The sequence below is a fragment of the Hyla sarda genome, chromosome 9, assembly GCF_029499605.1.
Source record: "Hyla sarda isolate aHylSar1 chromosome 9, aHylSar1.hap1, whole genome shotgun sequence".
Classification (NCBI taxonomy): Eukaryota; Metazoa; Chordata; class Amphibia; order Anura; family Hylidae; genus Hyla; species Hyla sarda.
The window spans coordinates 21,114,857-21,132,181 of record NC_079197.1 but is presented as its reverse complement, the minus strand read 5'-3'; the positions used below and the strand labels follow the sequence as shown (position 1 = coordinate 21,132,181).

The following is a 17,325-nucleotide window of genomic DNA, read 5'->3' as shown; positions in this document are numbered from 1 at the left end:
TATTTTAGCACAAGGTTGCAACATAACAAAATGCGAAAAAGGGAAAGGTTGGAAAATTTTCCAAATGCATTGTGTATATAAACCTTCTACGAAATAGGAAAAAAATCCAGTTTTTATGTGAAATTTAACAAGCCTTATCCAGACTAAAAAAAACTAATCCATGACTTCATTGTTGCCCTAGGGGGAGTGTAATTTCTAACATTCATGAGGCTGTCCTTTCTAGTCCTGTAAAAATGTACTTTTCTTGTGGGGCAGACATGGAGGAGGATACATTTATTATGAATCACCTGTTGAAGCTAATTTGTTATACTGCGTAAATGTGACTGGTGACTAATTGCATTGTACATCTCAGCCATGTGTTACTATATGTGTTTTGTGATTCATATCTGGTTGAGTGCCTTAATATGAGACATAGAGCAGATGATCTAATTGCTGTAGATTGTGTGATAAATGTATACTTGTACACAGACATGGGACTTGTATAAACGTGCTGTTAGGAAAGAATAAAAAAAAAAAAAAGATCCCTTGTGTTTTCTTAATAAAGGACCATGGGGGAGAGTTGTCAAAACCTGTGTGGAGGAAGAATAGTGCAGTTGTCCATAGCAACCAATCAGATTGCTTCTTTCATGTTTGAGGCTTTGCTTGTTGCTGTGGGAAACTGCACCACTCTTTTTCTGCACAGGTTTGGATACATTTCCCCTATAAGCCAACATTTTCTTCATGTTAAATGGAAAGGATGGGACAACTAACCATACAGCACTGAGGAAAATTTAGGCTGAGTTCACCTCCGTGAACATTGATGGCCTCCATCTCTGGTTCCATACAAAATTGCGCAGCATGTTGTGCTGAAATGCTGAACACCATGTTGGACACCAGAAGGACCCCAAGTTAACCCCTTCAGGACCAAGCCCATTTTGGCCTTAAGGACCAGAGCGTTTTTTGCACATCTGACCACTGTCACTTTAAACATTAATAACTCTGGAATGCTTTTAGTTATCATTCTGATTCCGAGATTGTTTTTTCGTGACATATTCTAATTTAACGTAGTGGTAACATTTTTTGGTAACTTGCATCCTTTCCTTGTGAAAAATCCTAAAATTTGATGAAAAATTTGAAAATTTTGCATTTTTCTAACTTTGAAGCTCTCTGCTTGTAAGGAAAATGTATATTACAAATTAAAAAAAAATTTATTCACATATACAATATGTCTACTTTATGTTTGCATCATAAAAGTGACGAGTTTTTACTTTTGGAAGACACCAGAGGGCTTCAAAGTTCAGCAGCAATTTTCCAATTTTTCACAAAATTTTCAAACTCACTATTTTTCACGGACCAGTTCAGGTTTGAAGTGGATTTGAAGGGTCTTCTTATTAGAAATACCCCACAAAAGACCCCATTATAAAAACTGCACCCCCGAAAGTATTCAAAATGACATTCAGTCATCATTTTAACCCTTTAGGTGTTTCACAGGAATAGAAGCAAAGTGAAGGAGAAAATTCACAATCTTAATTTTTTACACTCGCATGTTCTTGTAGACCCAATTTTTAAATTTTTACAAGGGGTAAAAGGAGAAAATGTATACTTGTATTTGTAGACCAATTTCTCTCGAGTAAGCACATACCTCATATGTCTATGTTAAGTGTTCGGCGGGCGCAGTAGAGGGCTCAGAAGGGAAAGAGCGACAAGGGGATTTTGGAGAGTACGTTTTTCTGAAATGGTTTTTGGGGGGCATGTTGCATTTAGGAAGCCCCTATGGTGCCAGAACAGCAAAAAACCCTCACATGGCATACCATTTTGGAAACTAGACCCCTTGAGGTACGTAACAAGGAATAAAGTGAGCCTTAATACCCCACAGGTGTTTCACGACTTTTGCATATGTAAAAAAAAATTTTTTTTTTTCACTAAAATGTGTGTTTCCCCCCAAATTTCACATTTTTCCAAGGGTTAATAGCAGGAAATACCCCCCAATATTTGTAACCCCTTCTCTTCTGAGTATGGAGGTACCCCATAAGTTGACCTGAAGTGCACTATGGGCGAACTACAATGCTCAGAAGAGAAGGAGTCATATTTGGCTTTTTGAGAGCAAATTTTGCTCGGGGGGCATGTCGCATTTAGGAAGCCCCTATGGTGCCAGAACAGCAAAAAATACCCACATGGCATACCATTTTGGAAACTAGACCCCTTGAGGAATGTAATAAGGAATAAAGTGAGCCTTATTACCCCACAGGTGTTTCACGACTTTTGCATATGTAAAAAAAAAAAAAATAATTTCCACTAAAATGTGTGTTTCCCCCCTAATTTCACCTTTTTGCAAGGGTTAATAGCAGAAAATACCCCCCAAAATTTGTAACCCCATCTCTTCTGAGTATGGAGGTACCCCATAAGTTGACCTGAAGTGCACTATGGGCGAACTACAATGCTCAGAAGAGAAGGAGTCATATTTGGCTTTTTGAGAGCAAATTTTGCTCGGGGAGCATGTCGCATTTAGGAAGCCCCTAAGGTGTCAGAACAGCAAAAAAAAACACACATGGCATACCATTTTGGAAACTAGACCCCTTGAGGAACGTAACAAGGGGTACAGTGAGCATTTGCCCCCCACTGGTGTCTGACAGATCTTTGGAACAGTGGGCTGTACAAGTTTTCATTTTCATGGACCACTGTTCCAAAGATCCGTCAGACACCTGTGGGGGGTAAATTCTCACTGCACCCCTCATTACATTCCGTGAGGGGTGTCGTTTCCGAAATGGGGTCACATGTGGGGTTTTTTTTTTTTTGCGTTTGTCAAAACCGCTGTAACAATCAGCCACCCCTGTGCAAATCACCTCAAATGTACATGGTGCACTCTCCCTTCTGGGCCTTGTTGTGCGCCCCCAGAGCACTTTGCGCTCACATATGGGGTATCTCTGTAGTCGGGAGAAATTGCGTTACAAATTTTGGGGGGCTTTTTTCCCTTTTACCTCTTGTGAAAATGTAAAGTATAGGGCAACATCAGCATGTTAGTGTAAAAAATAAAAAAATTTTACACTAACATTCTGGTGTAGACCCCAACATTTCCTTTTCATGAAGGGTTAAAGAAGAAAAAGCCCCCCAAACCTTGTAACGCAATTTCTCCCGAGTACAGCGATACCCCATATGTGACCCTAAACTGTTGCCCTGAAATACGACAGGGCTCCAAAGTGAGAGCGCCATGTGCATTTGAGGCCTAAATTAGGGATTTGCATAGGGGTGGACATAGGGGTATTCTACGCCAGTGATTCCCAAACAGGGTGCCTCCAGCTGTTGCAAAACTCCCAGCATGCCTGGACAGTCAACGGCTGTCCGACAATACTGGGAGTTGTTGTTTTTCAACAGCTGGAGGCTCTGCTTTGGAAACAGTGGTGTACCGGACGTTCTTATTGGGGGAGGGGGGCTGTGTAGGGGTATGTGTATATGTAGTGTTTTTAACTTTTTATTTTATTTTGTGTTAGTGTAGTGTAGTGTTTTTAGGGTACAGTCACATGGGCGGGGGTTACAGCGAGTTTCCCAGCGCAAAATTTGCTGCATCTCAAGATGCGAGAAACCCACTGTAAAAGCCTCGCCCATGTGAATGTACCCTGTACATTCACGGGGGTGGCGGGGCGGGGGGGGGGCTTGCATCAGCTGTTGCAAAACCACAACTCCCAGCATGCATGGTCTGTTAGTGCATGCTGGGAGTCATAGTTTTGCAACAGCTGGAGGCACACAGGTTAGGAAACACTGAGTTAGAAACAGACAATGTTTCCCAACCAGTGTGTCTCCAGTTGTTGCAAAACTACAACTCCCAGCATGCCCAGACAGCTGAAGGGCATGCTGGGAGTTGTAGTTCGGCAACATCTGAAGGGCCAGATGTTGCTGAACTAAAACTCCCAGCATGCCTGGACAGTCAGTGCATACTGGGAGTTGTAGTTTTGCAACAGCTGGAAGAGCACAGATTGGAGACCATTATACAATGGTCTCCAAACTGGGGCCCTCCAGATGTTGCAAAACTACAACTCCCAGCATGCATGGTCTTTTAGTGCATGCTGGGAGTTATAGTTTTGCAACAGCTGGAGGCACACAGGTTAGGAAACACTGAGTTAGAAACAATGTTTCCCAACCAGTGTGTCTCCAGCTGTTGCAAAACTACAACTCCCAGCATGCCCAGACAGCTGAAGGGCATGCTGGGAGTTGTAGTTCGGCAACATCTGAAGGGCCAGATGTTGCTGAACTAAAACTCCCAGCATGCCTGGACAGTCAGTGCATGCTGGGAGTTGTAGTTTTGCAACAGCTGGAAGAGCACAGATTGGAGACCATTATACAATGGTCTCCAAACTGGGGCCCTCCAGATGTTGCAAAACTACAACTCCCAGCATGCCCGGACAGCCAAAGGCTGTCTAGGCATGCTGGGAGTTGTAGTTTTCAGACTCCTAGAAGCAGCAGTGAAGATCTTCACTGCTGCCTCTGAGGACCACATACTTACCCGTCGCTGCTCGTCCACGTGGCCGGTCCCGCGCTGCTCCTCGGTCCCGCCGCTGGATCAGGTAAGTCCGCCGGTCCCCATGTGTTCCCCCCGAATGCCGCAGGTCCCCGCGAGCCCCTGCAGCGCTTCGTCCCCCGTTCTGCCCGACTTCCAGGGGCGGGCAGTGCGGGGGATCTGAACTTTCACCCCAGATCACTGTGATTGGTCCACAGGGACCAATCACAGTGATCGCTGACCAGGACCACCAATTGATGGTCCTGGGGGTGAAGCAGAAGTTGTCCCCTGCTGGAAACAGCGGGACTTCTGCCAGTTAACCCGTGCGATGCTGCGCATCGCCGGGTTAACTGCATGTCATTTATAAACGCCGGGATGCGCGAACGCACTGCACAACCCGGCGTTTATATATGACATTCTGCGGGAAGGGGTTAAAGTCAATGGCCCTGAGTTAATAAGAGGGGAGTTTTCCTTGTGAGTTTTGATTCCCGACAGGTATTTTTCCATGGTATTTACTAATATTTCGGTACGTTCTGCACTTTTCCCTACATTTTGCTTTTTTTTATTTTTTTATTTTTTTTTACAACTGCTATGAGCTGTTGGGTTTTCCAGAGCTCACATCCACCACATTTTCTGTAGAAACATTAGTAAATATGTTAAGATTTCTCAAAAATGCCGGGGCCATGCCCTTTTTCCACTTTCCCGGCAGCCACGCACTGGTCGTGCTTTTTCAATTTTTTGGTAGCAAACTCTGGTGCAGGTTCTGGGCCACATTTTGGCACACAATCCAACAAAACAGGTCGGATTTACAATAGTAAATCAGGGCCAATGAGGTCTTTTGGTGTCATTGTTGTGCAGCATACGATGGACTCTCCAATTTATTTTATTTTTTGATCCATTAAGTTATTGATTTGATAAATATCTACATGTTACAGCCAGATTAAGTGGACTCATTTTAGGGTATGTTCACACAGAACTTTGAAATGGAAACCATAGAAGTAGAGTTTTGACTAGAAGATCAGCATTCTATTTAAAAAAAAAAAAAAAAAAAAATGCAGATTTGCAATTTTTTTCAGATTTTAAGGCAAACTTTTAAAACACAGCTGATGTGTTTGTAGGTACCCCACATAATGTTTAATTCTTTTATTTATTCTAATGCAGATCTGCTCATCAACCCATCAGTACCTTGCCAAAGTGGGAGAATAAAAACTAAGTTTTTACATGCCAATTCTTTATGCAGATTTAGAATCTTCATCAGAAAAATTTGTCACAACTCATATGAACTTTCATGTATATTTTCCATTGGAATCAATGGGATATGAATTTCAATACATGTCAAGAAATAAGCATTTTTGTTATATAAAGGGAGATGTTTCTCAGAATGGCAAAAGCCAAGGAAAGTCCAGCCCATGTCCTCTTTATCTAGTGGCCATCAGTCAAATAGGGTAGGCGGATGCAGTTGGTATGGAGGCAGTGAATAAGAAGCCGTGGGCTGGACTTACTTGAGCTTTCGCAACAAATTGTTGACACAGTAGTTGGGTGTTGAAACTTGGGAGTCTGCTCAGTCTTGGGGATTGGCATACCCTGGGCCTAAGACAGTTGAGAAGTCTTACATGGCTATGTAGGTTTTACACAGGCCTCAGCCAGTTTTATTCCTCAATCCATGATACATAGTGCATAAACAAATAACAAAGGAACTCCTGCTCGTTGGGCGTCTAACTAAACTGTACATTAACACTGTCCCTATGTGTATGTGGGCCTAGTGCTCAATACCGTACACATCACACGTGTCACATACCAGTAAATGTCTCTTCTCACATAGGGAGCTGTCACTTGGAAAGCTGTGAAGTCTCTATTATAGCTCCCCCAGGTAATTCCTGAGCCACTACAACACTTAGGCTGGAGTAGAGCATATGGATTGGGAGCTCCCCCCCCCCCCCCTCACCCAGCCTGAACTGGAGAAGTGACATTTTTTCCATTTTAGAAAATACTACTGCCACATGAGTTTAAATCTTTGGTGATTTTCTTAGTGATTTATGATGGAAAAATGTGTATGTGGACAGGGCTCAAGTACACAATGGGTCTCATTTATTAAGACTACCAACCAGAAATAATGGACTTGGCCATAGCAACCAATCAGAGATTAGTTTGTATCTCATAAAATTATCTAGGATATGCCCGAGAGCTGTACTCTAGTCTATTCACCACTCCCATAGAAATGAATGGAGCACATCCCGTCTACCCTACGCGCTCCTCACTGAGAGCTAATGTCCCATTCCGGAGATTGCGGGGGATCCCAGCGGTTGGATCATAAGTTAGTTTCAGCTAGACAACCCCTTTAAGCTTAGGTAAGCGCAAACCATTTAAGATGTCAAGCTGACACTAGTTTTTCCTAATAATTTAAAGTGAACATTTGCCACCACTAGCCATGAACGTTACTGGTGCAATTGAAAAATAACAGACTTTTTTTTTGGTGTGGCACCATGAATTTACTTCAGTATGCTTATCTTCTCAATACTTCTCTCTTACCCTCTGCTTATCCCCTGGTTTCCCTTGTGTGCAGTAGTAGGTAATGACAAACTAAGCTGTCAATCACTGTGTTTACTTTACTAAACTGATTTTTACATGAATATAATAAATCAAATCATATAAAACTACATATTACCAGACTTTTCTTCCTGTAGCTTCTTACTATATTACTTTTTATAAAACTTTTTGTTGATATGTTTCTCGTACTCTTCAGAACGTATCCAGAGATTTAATACATCATTTGCATGTTCTATTCTGATTAAAATATTTCTTCTATATTTTAGATAATAATCATTCTTTGAACGGAGAAATTGTAGGCCTAACTGAAGATCTATATACAAGAAGCATTTTATTACATTTTATAAATGAGCGTGAGTTATCACACATGTCAGTTGCTATAAAGGGCCCCATCAAGTGGCCACTTAAAATTAGAGAAGGATGTGCAGTCAGAGGACCTTATCAATACCAAAAAGGGAGCAACTGAGCAAGAATGTTTCTTTAACCAAAGGATTGTAACTTCAGGGGATGCTTCAGCAATCCAGGATCAAGGAATTATTTTGCGTAACTTCTGAGGAGAGCAGGAGCGAGACATTTGAAGAGACACTTAATCCAGGACATGACTCAGTTCAAGATTTTAATAAAATTAAAGAACAAGCTGTAAGAGAGTTGTGCATTGGGAAAACAAAATCATTTGTAGAAAGTGATATGATAGATGGTACTGTATGTAACCGTGAATTATTGCAAAAAGAGCTTCACATGGACACAGTTACATCACAAATACATGACCCCTGTAAAAAGGATTTGTTACAGCTTAGGAAACATCCTGTGGATCAAGTTGAATGCTACACAACCAATTGTAGCTTAAATGAGCAAATAAAAGGAAATGATTGCCAGAAACAAACTCACTTAAAGGATAACAATATGTCTGACTCAAATATTCTTGCTGATAAGAGCAGTGACTTAACTCTGCCTGTTGAATTGATTGAGGATAATACTGACACATGTACGTCGATAGAATCCCAGGGATCATTTGATTTATGTAACAGTATACATTACCAAAAATGTAGTGAAATAAATCCTACAAATAAACATGACAAACACTTACAAACCAATGAATATGATAGTAAGACTAGTACTCCTAATATAGCATCTGATATAGGCGACCTCAATACATCGACAAACAGAACTGTTTCAGAGAGTGAAAAAACTGTAAAAATGTGTTCACTGGATTTTCAAGCCAAAAACACTGCGATAGGCTCATCAAGACCTGACAGTACTAGGAATGGTAAGAGGAAAACTGTGTCCCAAATGGCAAAATGCAGAAAACTGGGATCACTTTATGAAACAGAAATTGTTTCCCATAAACTGGAATTTGTTGAAGAGGAGAATCTTTCTGAAGAAGAAAGCAGCGAAGATGATAATTTAGATAGTCCTGTTACGTATTCAAGAGATCGCCTTGACCACAGAAAAGAGAGACATCAATATGTTTCAGATCAGTTGGATCCTGATGTTTTACACCTGTTAGAAATGCACCTACGTAAACAGCAACTTGTTGAAATTAAGGAAGAGAGAGAAGAAGAATTGCTGGATGTGCATATTAATAAGGAAAAGTCGCGCTCTGAAACCTTTAAACTTTTAAGGAATATATCTCCAGTTTTGGATATGGTCCTTGAGGAGCCAGAGCTGGAGCATTCAGGAGACACATTAGAAGAAGGTAGTAAAACCCCTTCAGATATAGAGTCTGATGACAGCAGTAATTCCTGTGCAATGGAACTGGGCCTAATGGAATCTCTGCAAAACGATTTAATGAGTAAAAGTAGTAAAATAGACAAACATGAGATAGCAACAATTCTTCAGACACCAAGCTCTGATATTTCGACAAGAGAAAACAAAAGCAGCCAAAAGGTAGCTGTGTGTGATAACAATGACAATAAAGTTAATTGTGAAACCATTAAAAACAAGGAACCAAAAACACCTAGAGAAGGAACAGGAGATGCAAGTAATTTACATATGGATGAACTGCAGAAGCTTGTTGATGTAAATGTTACTTCTGGTTTCAATTCAGGATCCCCTACATTAGAAAATGGACATGATCTGGAAGCGTCATTAAAAGGCGATAAATCTGAGTCATGGAAAGAGTTGAATAATGTGACACATAAAGATACAGAAACAGAACAAGATAGCATGGAAGAAGTAGACCATTCAAACCAGTGCATGAGTATCAGATCTGGAAACAAAGAGCTTTACTTTGATGAAAGCCATGAAGGAGTATCCGATTCTGAGTCCTGTGTTACATATACTGGGATAGCACATTCTGAAAGTAAAGATGATGCATTTACTGCAGCAGAATCTGTGTGTGTGAAAACTAAAGACTCAAAAGAACAATGCCCTACTTTAGATGGAAACCTTAAACCACATGACCTCATTGTACCCAGTTTGGATGGTAACATGTCTTTGCCCATGGTACCTCAAAGCACTGATAACTATTTTCCAAATCAAACTGATACTTTTATAACTAAAGAGGTTTCTATTAAACAACATGATGATATTGACAAACCTATCGAGGGAGAGAACATTGACCAAACCGATTACAAGGAAGAACTAAAGGTTAGATGTAATGTGCAATTACTGTCTAAAAGTGGTTTTGAAAATCCATTCTAAAATACCCTTTATTTGTTATTGCATGATTCCCGCGCTCACTAAATCTATAGGACGTAATGTACGTCCTGGTGTGTTAAAGGAGTAGTCCAGTGGTGACTCAGTGGTTTACAACTTATCCCCTATCTTAAGGATAGGGGATAAGTTGCAGATCGCGGGGGGTCCGACCGCTGGGGCCCCCCGCGATCTCCTGTACGGAGCCCCGACAGCCCGCGGGAAGGGGGCGTGTCGACCTCTGCACGAAGCGGCGTCCGACACGCCCCCTCCATACAACTCTATGGCAGAGCCGAAGCGCTGCCTTCGGCAATCTCCGGCTCTGCCATTGAGATGTATTGAGGGGGCGTGTCGGCCGCCGCCTCGTGCGGGGGTCGACACCCGCTATCTCGGCGGAGAGCCAGGGCCCCGTACAGAGAGATCGCGGGGGGCCCCAGCGGTCTGACCCCCCGCGATCTCAAACTTATCCCCTATCCTTAGGATAGGGGATACATTTTTCACCACTGGACTACCCCTTTAAGTACCAGGACGTACATTTACGCCCTATGTCCTTAAGGGGTTAAGCATATCATGTGTAACAAAAAAAAAATTTTTTCCTTTTTTAAAAGTAAAAATCTATACAAAAGCTATGTAAACAGGGTTTTCTTTGTAATCGGGTTGACCTACATAATGAAGATAACAGGCAGTTTTACTGTAAAGTGCACAGCATGAAAAAGGAAACCATACAGAAGTGTTTTTTTTTTTTTTTTTTCCCCAATTTAACCTCACAAATTATATTTTTTGGGTTGCCCTTTTACATCTTATTGTAAATTGAAAGGTGTCATTGTACGGAACAATTGGCTCTGCAAAAAATAAGACCTCGCATGACTCTGTAAATGAAAAATAAGAGTTAGGGTACGCTCACACAAGCGGGTTACCTGCATTTTTCCTGCTGTGGGTTTGAGCCGCTGCAGGTGTTCTTAGGCAAAATTTGCGCAGAAGAAAGTCCACAGCAGATTACATTGACCCCATGTATGCTGCAGATTTTCCGCCAAGGCTCAATTCCGCAGCAGGAAACACTCATATGTGAACATACTCTTATGACTCTTAGACGGCGATGAGGGGAAAAACGCAAAAATGAAAATTTGCTGTGTCTTTAGCCAAGGCCAAAACCCATTGGTGGAGATCTATCAAAACTTGTGCAGAGAGAGTGGTGCAGTTGCCCATAGCAACCATTCAGATCGATTCTTTCACAGGCCTTTTCAAAAATGAAAGACTCAATCTGATTGGTTGCTAAGGGCAACTCAGCAACTTTTCCTCTGGACAGGTTTAGATAAATCTCCCCATTGTGTTCTTAAATGGGTTATTCAGGATTTAAAAAAAGAGATAAGGTTGTTTGTGGTGTTGCAGCTCTTTTCCATTGAAGTGCATGGGCCCAAGTTGTAAAACCACACACAACATGTCCCAGTAACTGTCCCAGTAAAACATTTAAAAGTTTTTAGCTCAAAAACAAACTCTGCACATCCAACAGACGGCAAACAAATTCTATGTAGAATAATCCTGCAGTCTTGTAACTTTATGCTTTTTTCCCTTTGCCCCCCCTACTTTGTGCTACCACACATTGAAAATTTAGCCAGACATAGAGGGCAGACATAAGGGAATATGACTGAAGGATCAGACTACACAGTTTGTTGTCTGTTACCATGGAGACGCATAGTCTGCATAGGAGCTGTAGAAAAAATACAGTAAGAGATTTTAATGAAGACCCATTCAGAGTTGATCAAAAACTTTAACTCTTTCACTGCTAATGATGCATGTAAAACATTGTTACTTTAATTGCTTACCTCGGCTGCATTTTTTAAGCTTAGAACCTGATATCAAATTAAAGGGGTACTCCAGTGGAAAACAATTGTTTTCAAATCAACTGGTGCCAGAAAGTTAAACAGATTTGTAAATTACTTCTATTTAAAAATCTTCTTCCTTCCAGTACTTATGAGCTGCTGTATGCTCCACAGGAAGTTGTATTTCTTTCTCGAGTTATTTTTAGTCTGACCACAGTGCTTTCTGCTGACACCTCTGTCCATGTCAGGAACTGTCCAGAGTACAAGCAAATCCCTATAGCAAGCCTCTACTGCTTTGGACAGTTCCTGACATGGACGGAGGTGTCAGCAGAGAAAACTCCAGAAAGAAATACAACTTCCTGTGCAGCATACAGCAGCTGATAATACTGGAAGAATTAAGGATTTTTAAATAGAAGTAATTTACAAATCTTAAAAAAAAAAAAAGTTTGCAGCAGCACTCTTGGTCAAAAAATGGAGGCTCTTAGCGCACTTTTTGATCAAAACATGTCCCCCCATCCACCACACGGAGGTGGCCTCATTTCGGATGGGACCCTAACACACATTCTGACCCGAACACTCATAACACTCACCTCTGGCAGGGCAAATAGCCTCTGACTGGGTGACATGCTGGATCCATTATCAATTTAAAATACCTCCTGTGAAAAGGGGGCATGGCTACAGAGGGTGCCACTCCCCCTAAGTTACACACAAAAAAAAACAAAAAGAAAAATAGCCAGCACAACTACCTAATACACAGGTGCACGCTGCTGTGGCAATTGCAGAGCATACAAAAAAAAGAAGGTTGCTTCAGCACTCTTGGTCAAAAAATGGAGGCTCTTAGCGCACTTTTTGATCAAAACGTGTCCCCCCATCGACCATTCGGTTGTAACTTAGGGGGAATGGCACCCTCTGTAGCTATGCACCCCTCCCCTTTTTCACAGGAGGTATTTTAAATTGATAATAGATCCAGCATGTCACAGAGTCAGAGGCTATATGCCCAGCAGAGGTGATTGTTAGGCTCAGAATGTGTGTTAGGGTCCCATCCGAAATGAGCCCACCACCGCGTGGTGGATGGGACACACACGTTCTGATCAAAAAGTGCGCTGAGCCTCCTTTTTTTTTGACCAGTAGTGCTGCTGCAACCTTCTTTTTTTGTACACTCTGTATTTGCCACAGCAGCATGCACCTGTGTATTAGGTAGTTGTGCTGGCTATTTTTCTCTCTCTTTTTTCTTTTTTAAAATTTACAAATCTGTTTAATTTCTGGCACCAGTTGATTTGAAATAAATAGTTTTTCCACCAGAGTACCCCTTTAAAGCTTTCAAATAATACGGTATACTAGGTGCAATAATTAGGGAGCAGTATGCACGGACTTCTTCTGGCTCGTTGTCCTGATCGATTAAAACTTTTGACATGTCTCTAGATTAGATCAGCGTCAACAGTGGCAAAAAAAACGTGCAACTCCCTGCAGTTCTGTGTCTGAGTCCATTTTACAGGACTTTTACATGGAACTCTCTGGGTGCAGTATGTTTACCATGGAAACTTTACTGCCCATCATAGACCTGCAGCTCGTCATGCCCTATCTGAAGAGCAGGCTGGAGATTAGAGTTGCACTTTTTCTTCTTCTTCTTTTTCTTTTTCTTCTTTTCCCTGCACATTCATACCTAATTTCAAGAAATGTGAAGGAGAATGGGTAAATGCCTTCCTCCCCTGCCTTGAGCTGATTAGTGTTGCTTTACCCATAGAGCTTACAGTAGTGGTCTCCAAACTGTGGACCTCCAGCTGTTGCAACTACAATTCCCGGCATGCAAGTTGTAGTTCTGCAACATCTGGAGGTTCACTGTATCGAGACCACTGGTCTATAGTATTTTGTGATAAAAAAAAATTACTCCACATTTTGTTTCTATAAAACAAATCTCGGGGAAACTTTTTATGTTTTTTCTATGTTTGTGATTTTTTTGTATTAGGAAATAACAACCACTGACATCATCCAAGAATAAACCTTATTTACTTTATATACAAAATCTGCACTAAGTGGGACTTAATGTATATAAAAAGAGATCTCTTATAGTGTTGTTAAAAGTAGGATTAATACCAAAAAGAAAACCACTTATATAGTTTACTGCAAGGCATATACCACAAGTAGACTACTGTTTAGCCAAATGTGGTAGCGGATCCCTGCTATGGCTAGTGTTTCACTGTCAAATAGTTGTTCATTGCTTGTTTTTTATTCTAGTACATTAGACATAGTTACAACATTATTTATTGCCAAATGTATGTATGTGTGTGTGTGTATAGATATATATATTTAAATGTAAGATGGAGTTTAAGTATCTGAATGGGCAGGTTTTAAACTGCTGGGACCCACACTGATCCTGAGAACGGAGGCCAGTTGTCCACTCCCCCCCCCCCCTCCCCCGTTATGTATTAAAGAGTGTAGTACGCACTGTATTATAGTCAGTGGCACCATACTATGTTACACACTGTGTTCTTTCTTATAGGCTTGTAGCCAGCACCATTTGGCCAATTGTTCTCTACCCCTATAGTCCCAAATCTTTCTGTAGGTTGAGTCACCTTAACCCCTTAAGGACCAAGCCCATTTTGACCTTAAATGGGCACTGTCAGACACAAAAACTTTTGATATGTTGTAAAGCATGTATAACCAATAGGTTTTACAATTGCTTTCATTAGAAAATACTGAAAAAGCAAGTTAAACAACTGCCCCCCCCCCCCCCCCCGCCTGCTTGGACACATACTAGTCCTGCTGTGTCCATGTATCATCACCTATGTCATGGACACACTTCCTTGATTGATAGCTGTGAGCCAAGGACTCACAGCTGGAGGAAAACTCCTCTCACTGTCAGCTTGTGTCCCGCTACTGTCAGTGTGGGCAAGCTGGGAGTTGTAGTTTTGCTAATGCTAGGGGACATGTGAGCAGACAGCATACTGAGGGAGGGGCGGAGACCTGCACAGTGAGACCACGCCCCCTCCCTTTGAGAGGAATTCAGACTAGTGAGCTAAATTAAAAATGTAATAAAAAAAATAAACAAAGGTGCTAGACACATAAAAATTAGATGTACATGGTCAGGATGAGGTACTGAGGGATATATTAAAAAAAATTTTTTTTTGTTTGATCTGACGGATACGCTTTAACCCCTTAAGGACTCAGCGTTTTTGCATTTTCATTTTTTCCTCATCACCTTCTAAAAATCATAACGCTTTCAATTTTGCGCATAAAATTCCATATGATGGCTTATTTTTTGCACCACCATTTCTACTTTGCAGTGACATTAGTAATTTTAGCAAAAAATCCACGGCGAAATGGAAAAAAAATTAATTGTGCGACAAAATTGAAGAAAAAATTTCATTTTGTAAATTTTGAGGGCTTCCGTTTCTACGCAGTGCATTTTTCGGTAAAATTGACACCTTATCTTTATTCTGTAGGTCCATACGGATAAAATGATACCTACTTATATAGGTTTGATTTTGTCGTACTTCTGCAAAAAATCATAACTAGATGCAGGAAAATGTATACGTTTAAAATTGTCATCTTCTGACCCCTATAACTTTTTTTTTTTTTTTTCGCGTACGGGCCGGTATGAGGGCTCATTTTTTGCACCGTGTTCTGAAGCCATTTTATCTGTACCATTTTTGCATTGATGGGACTTTTTGATCGCTTTTTATGACATTTTTTTATGATATAAAAAGTTACCAAAAACACGCTATTTTGGACTTTGGAATTTTTTTGCGCATACGCCATTGACCGTGCGGTTTAATTAACAATATATTTTTATAGTTCGGACATTTACGCACGCGGCGATACCACATGTTTATTTTTATTTACACAATTTTATTTTTATGGGAAAAGGGGGGTGATTCAAACTTATTAGGGAAGGGGTTAAATGACCTTTATTAACTTTTTTTTTTGGAAGTGTTTTTGCATGATCGGATCACTGCGGATGCCATAATCTGTACTTATCACGGCATTTGAGGTGTTAATGGCAGACATCCGCGCGATCGCGGAAGTCTGCCATTACCGGCGGGTCCCTGGCTGCGATCAGCAGCTAGGACCATCTGCGCATGATACGAGAATCGCTCCAGTGCTTGCAGTCATGTACAGGATGCAAATATACACTTATCTTCTTCTACCACCCTGCTACCAGTATCACACAGCTCTGGTCCCTTCTGCGTGGCGCTGCTGTGTTTTGGGAACATGACATCATAGGCATGCATAGCCAATAAGTGGCTGAGATGGGACACTGCTCCGGCCGCTAATTGTCTAAGGATGCCTATGATGTCACATCCCTGAGCCTGATAGTAATGCACAGCAGGGACCAAAACTCTGTGTTTCCGGCAAGTATATATATTTTTTATTTATCAACTCGCTGACCTTAAATTGAAAAAAAAAAAAGTATAGCTGCCCTAATAATCCCCTTAAGTAATTAAGGGAAACAATCAATTGATCAAGAGGGGATATGATGGAAACTTTTAAATACGTAAAAGAAAAGCTACCACAATAGGGCATAGTTTTAATTTAGAGCGGCAAAGGTTTAAAAGTAATATTTAATTTAGAGCGGCAAAGGTTTAAAAGTAATATGTGAAAGTATTCCTTTACTGAGAGAGTAGTGGATGCATGGAATTGCCTTCCTGTAGAAGTGGTGGCTGCAAATACAGTGAAGATAGGTATAAGGTTATCCTTCATATTAGATAGGGATAGGTATAAGGCTATCCTTCATATAAGATGGAGATAGGTATAAGGCTATCCTTCATATAAGGTAGGGACAAGGATGATTCATAAGTATTCAGAATACTTACACTGCTCTTACAGTGTACACATTCTACACTGCTCAAAAAAATAAAGGGGGAGATTTATCAAAACCTGTCCAGAGGAAAAGTTGCTGAGTTTCCCATAGCAACCAATCAGATTGCTTCTTTCATTTTTGAAAAGGCTTCTGTAAAATAAAAGAAGCAATCTGATTGGTTGCTATGGGCAATTGGGCAACTTTTCCTTTCCACAGGTTTTGATAAATCTCCTCCTAAGATAAAATATCCTAGATCTGAATGAATGAACTAATCATATGAAATACTTTCGTCTTTACATAGTTGAATGTGCAGACAACAAAATTACACAAAAATAATCAATAGAAATCAAATTTATATGGAGTCACACTCAAAATCAAAATGGAAAACCACACTACAGGCTATATACTACTTTGATGTAATGTCCTTAAAATAAGTCAAAATGAGGCTCAGTAGTGTGTGTGGCCTCCACGTGCCCGTATGACCTCCCTTCAACACCTGGGCATGCTCCTGATGAGGTGACGGATGGTCTCCTGAGGGATGTCCTCTCAGACCTGGACTAAAGCATCTTCCAACTCCTGGACAGTCTGTGGTGGATGGAGCGAGACATGATGTCCCAGATGGGCTCAACCGGATTCAGGTCTGGGGAACGGGCAGGCCAGTCCATAGCATCAATGCCTTCCTCTTGCAGGAACTGCTGACACACTCCAGCTACATGAGGTCTAGCATTGTCTTGCATTAGGAGGAACCCAGGGCCAACTGCACCAGCATATGGTCTCACAAGGGGTCTGAGGATCTCGTCTTGCTACCTAATGGCAGTCAGGCTACCTCTGGCAAGCACATGGAGGGCTATGCAGCCCCCAAAGAAATGTCACCCTACACAATTACTGACCCACCCTCAAACCGGTCATGCTGGAGGATGTTACAGGCATCAGAACGTTCTCCACGGTGTCTCTAGACTCTGTCACGTCTGTCACATGTACTCAGTGGGAACCTGCTATCATCTGTGAAGCGCCAGTGGTGAATTTGCCAATCTTGGTGTTCTCTGGCCAAT

At 41.3% G+C, this 17,325-nt stretch overlaps 1 protein-coding gene across 6 annotated transcripts in view; it reads left to right on the top strand.

Annotated features, from left to right (window-relative positions):
* The window catches only part of LOC130290535 (uncharacterized), a 141,044-nt gene that overhangs the window by 47,172 nt on the left and 76,547 nt on the right, over positions 1–17,325 (top strand). For all 6 annotated transcript variants that reach the window (XM_056538309.1, XM_056538307.1, XM_056538308.1 and 3 more), the window contains exon 2: positions 7,285–9,607. In XM_056538309.1, coding sequence (XP_056394284.1) covers positions 7,526–9,607 — 2,082 coding nt within the window. In that variant the 5' untranslated portion in view covers positions 7,285–7,525. The remainder of the gene's footprint in view (positions 1–7,284; positions 9,608–17,325) is intronic.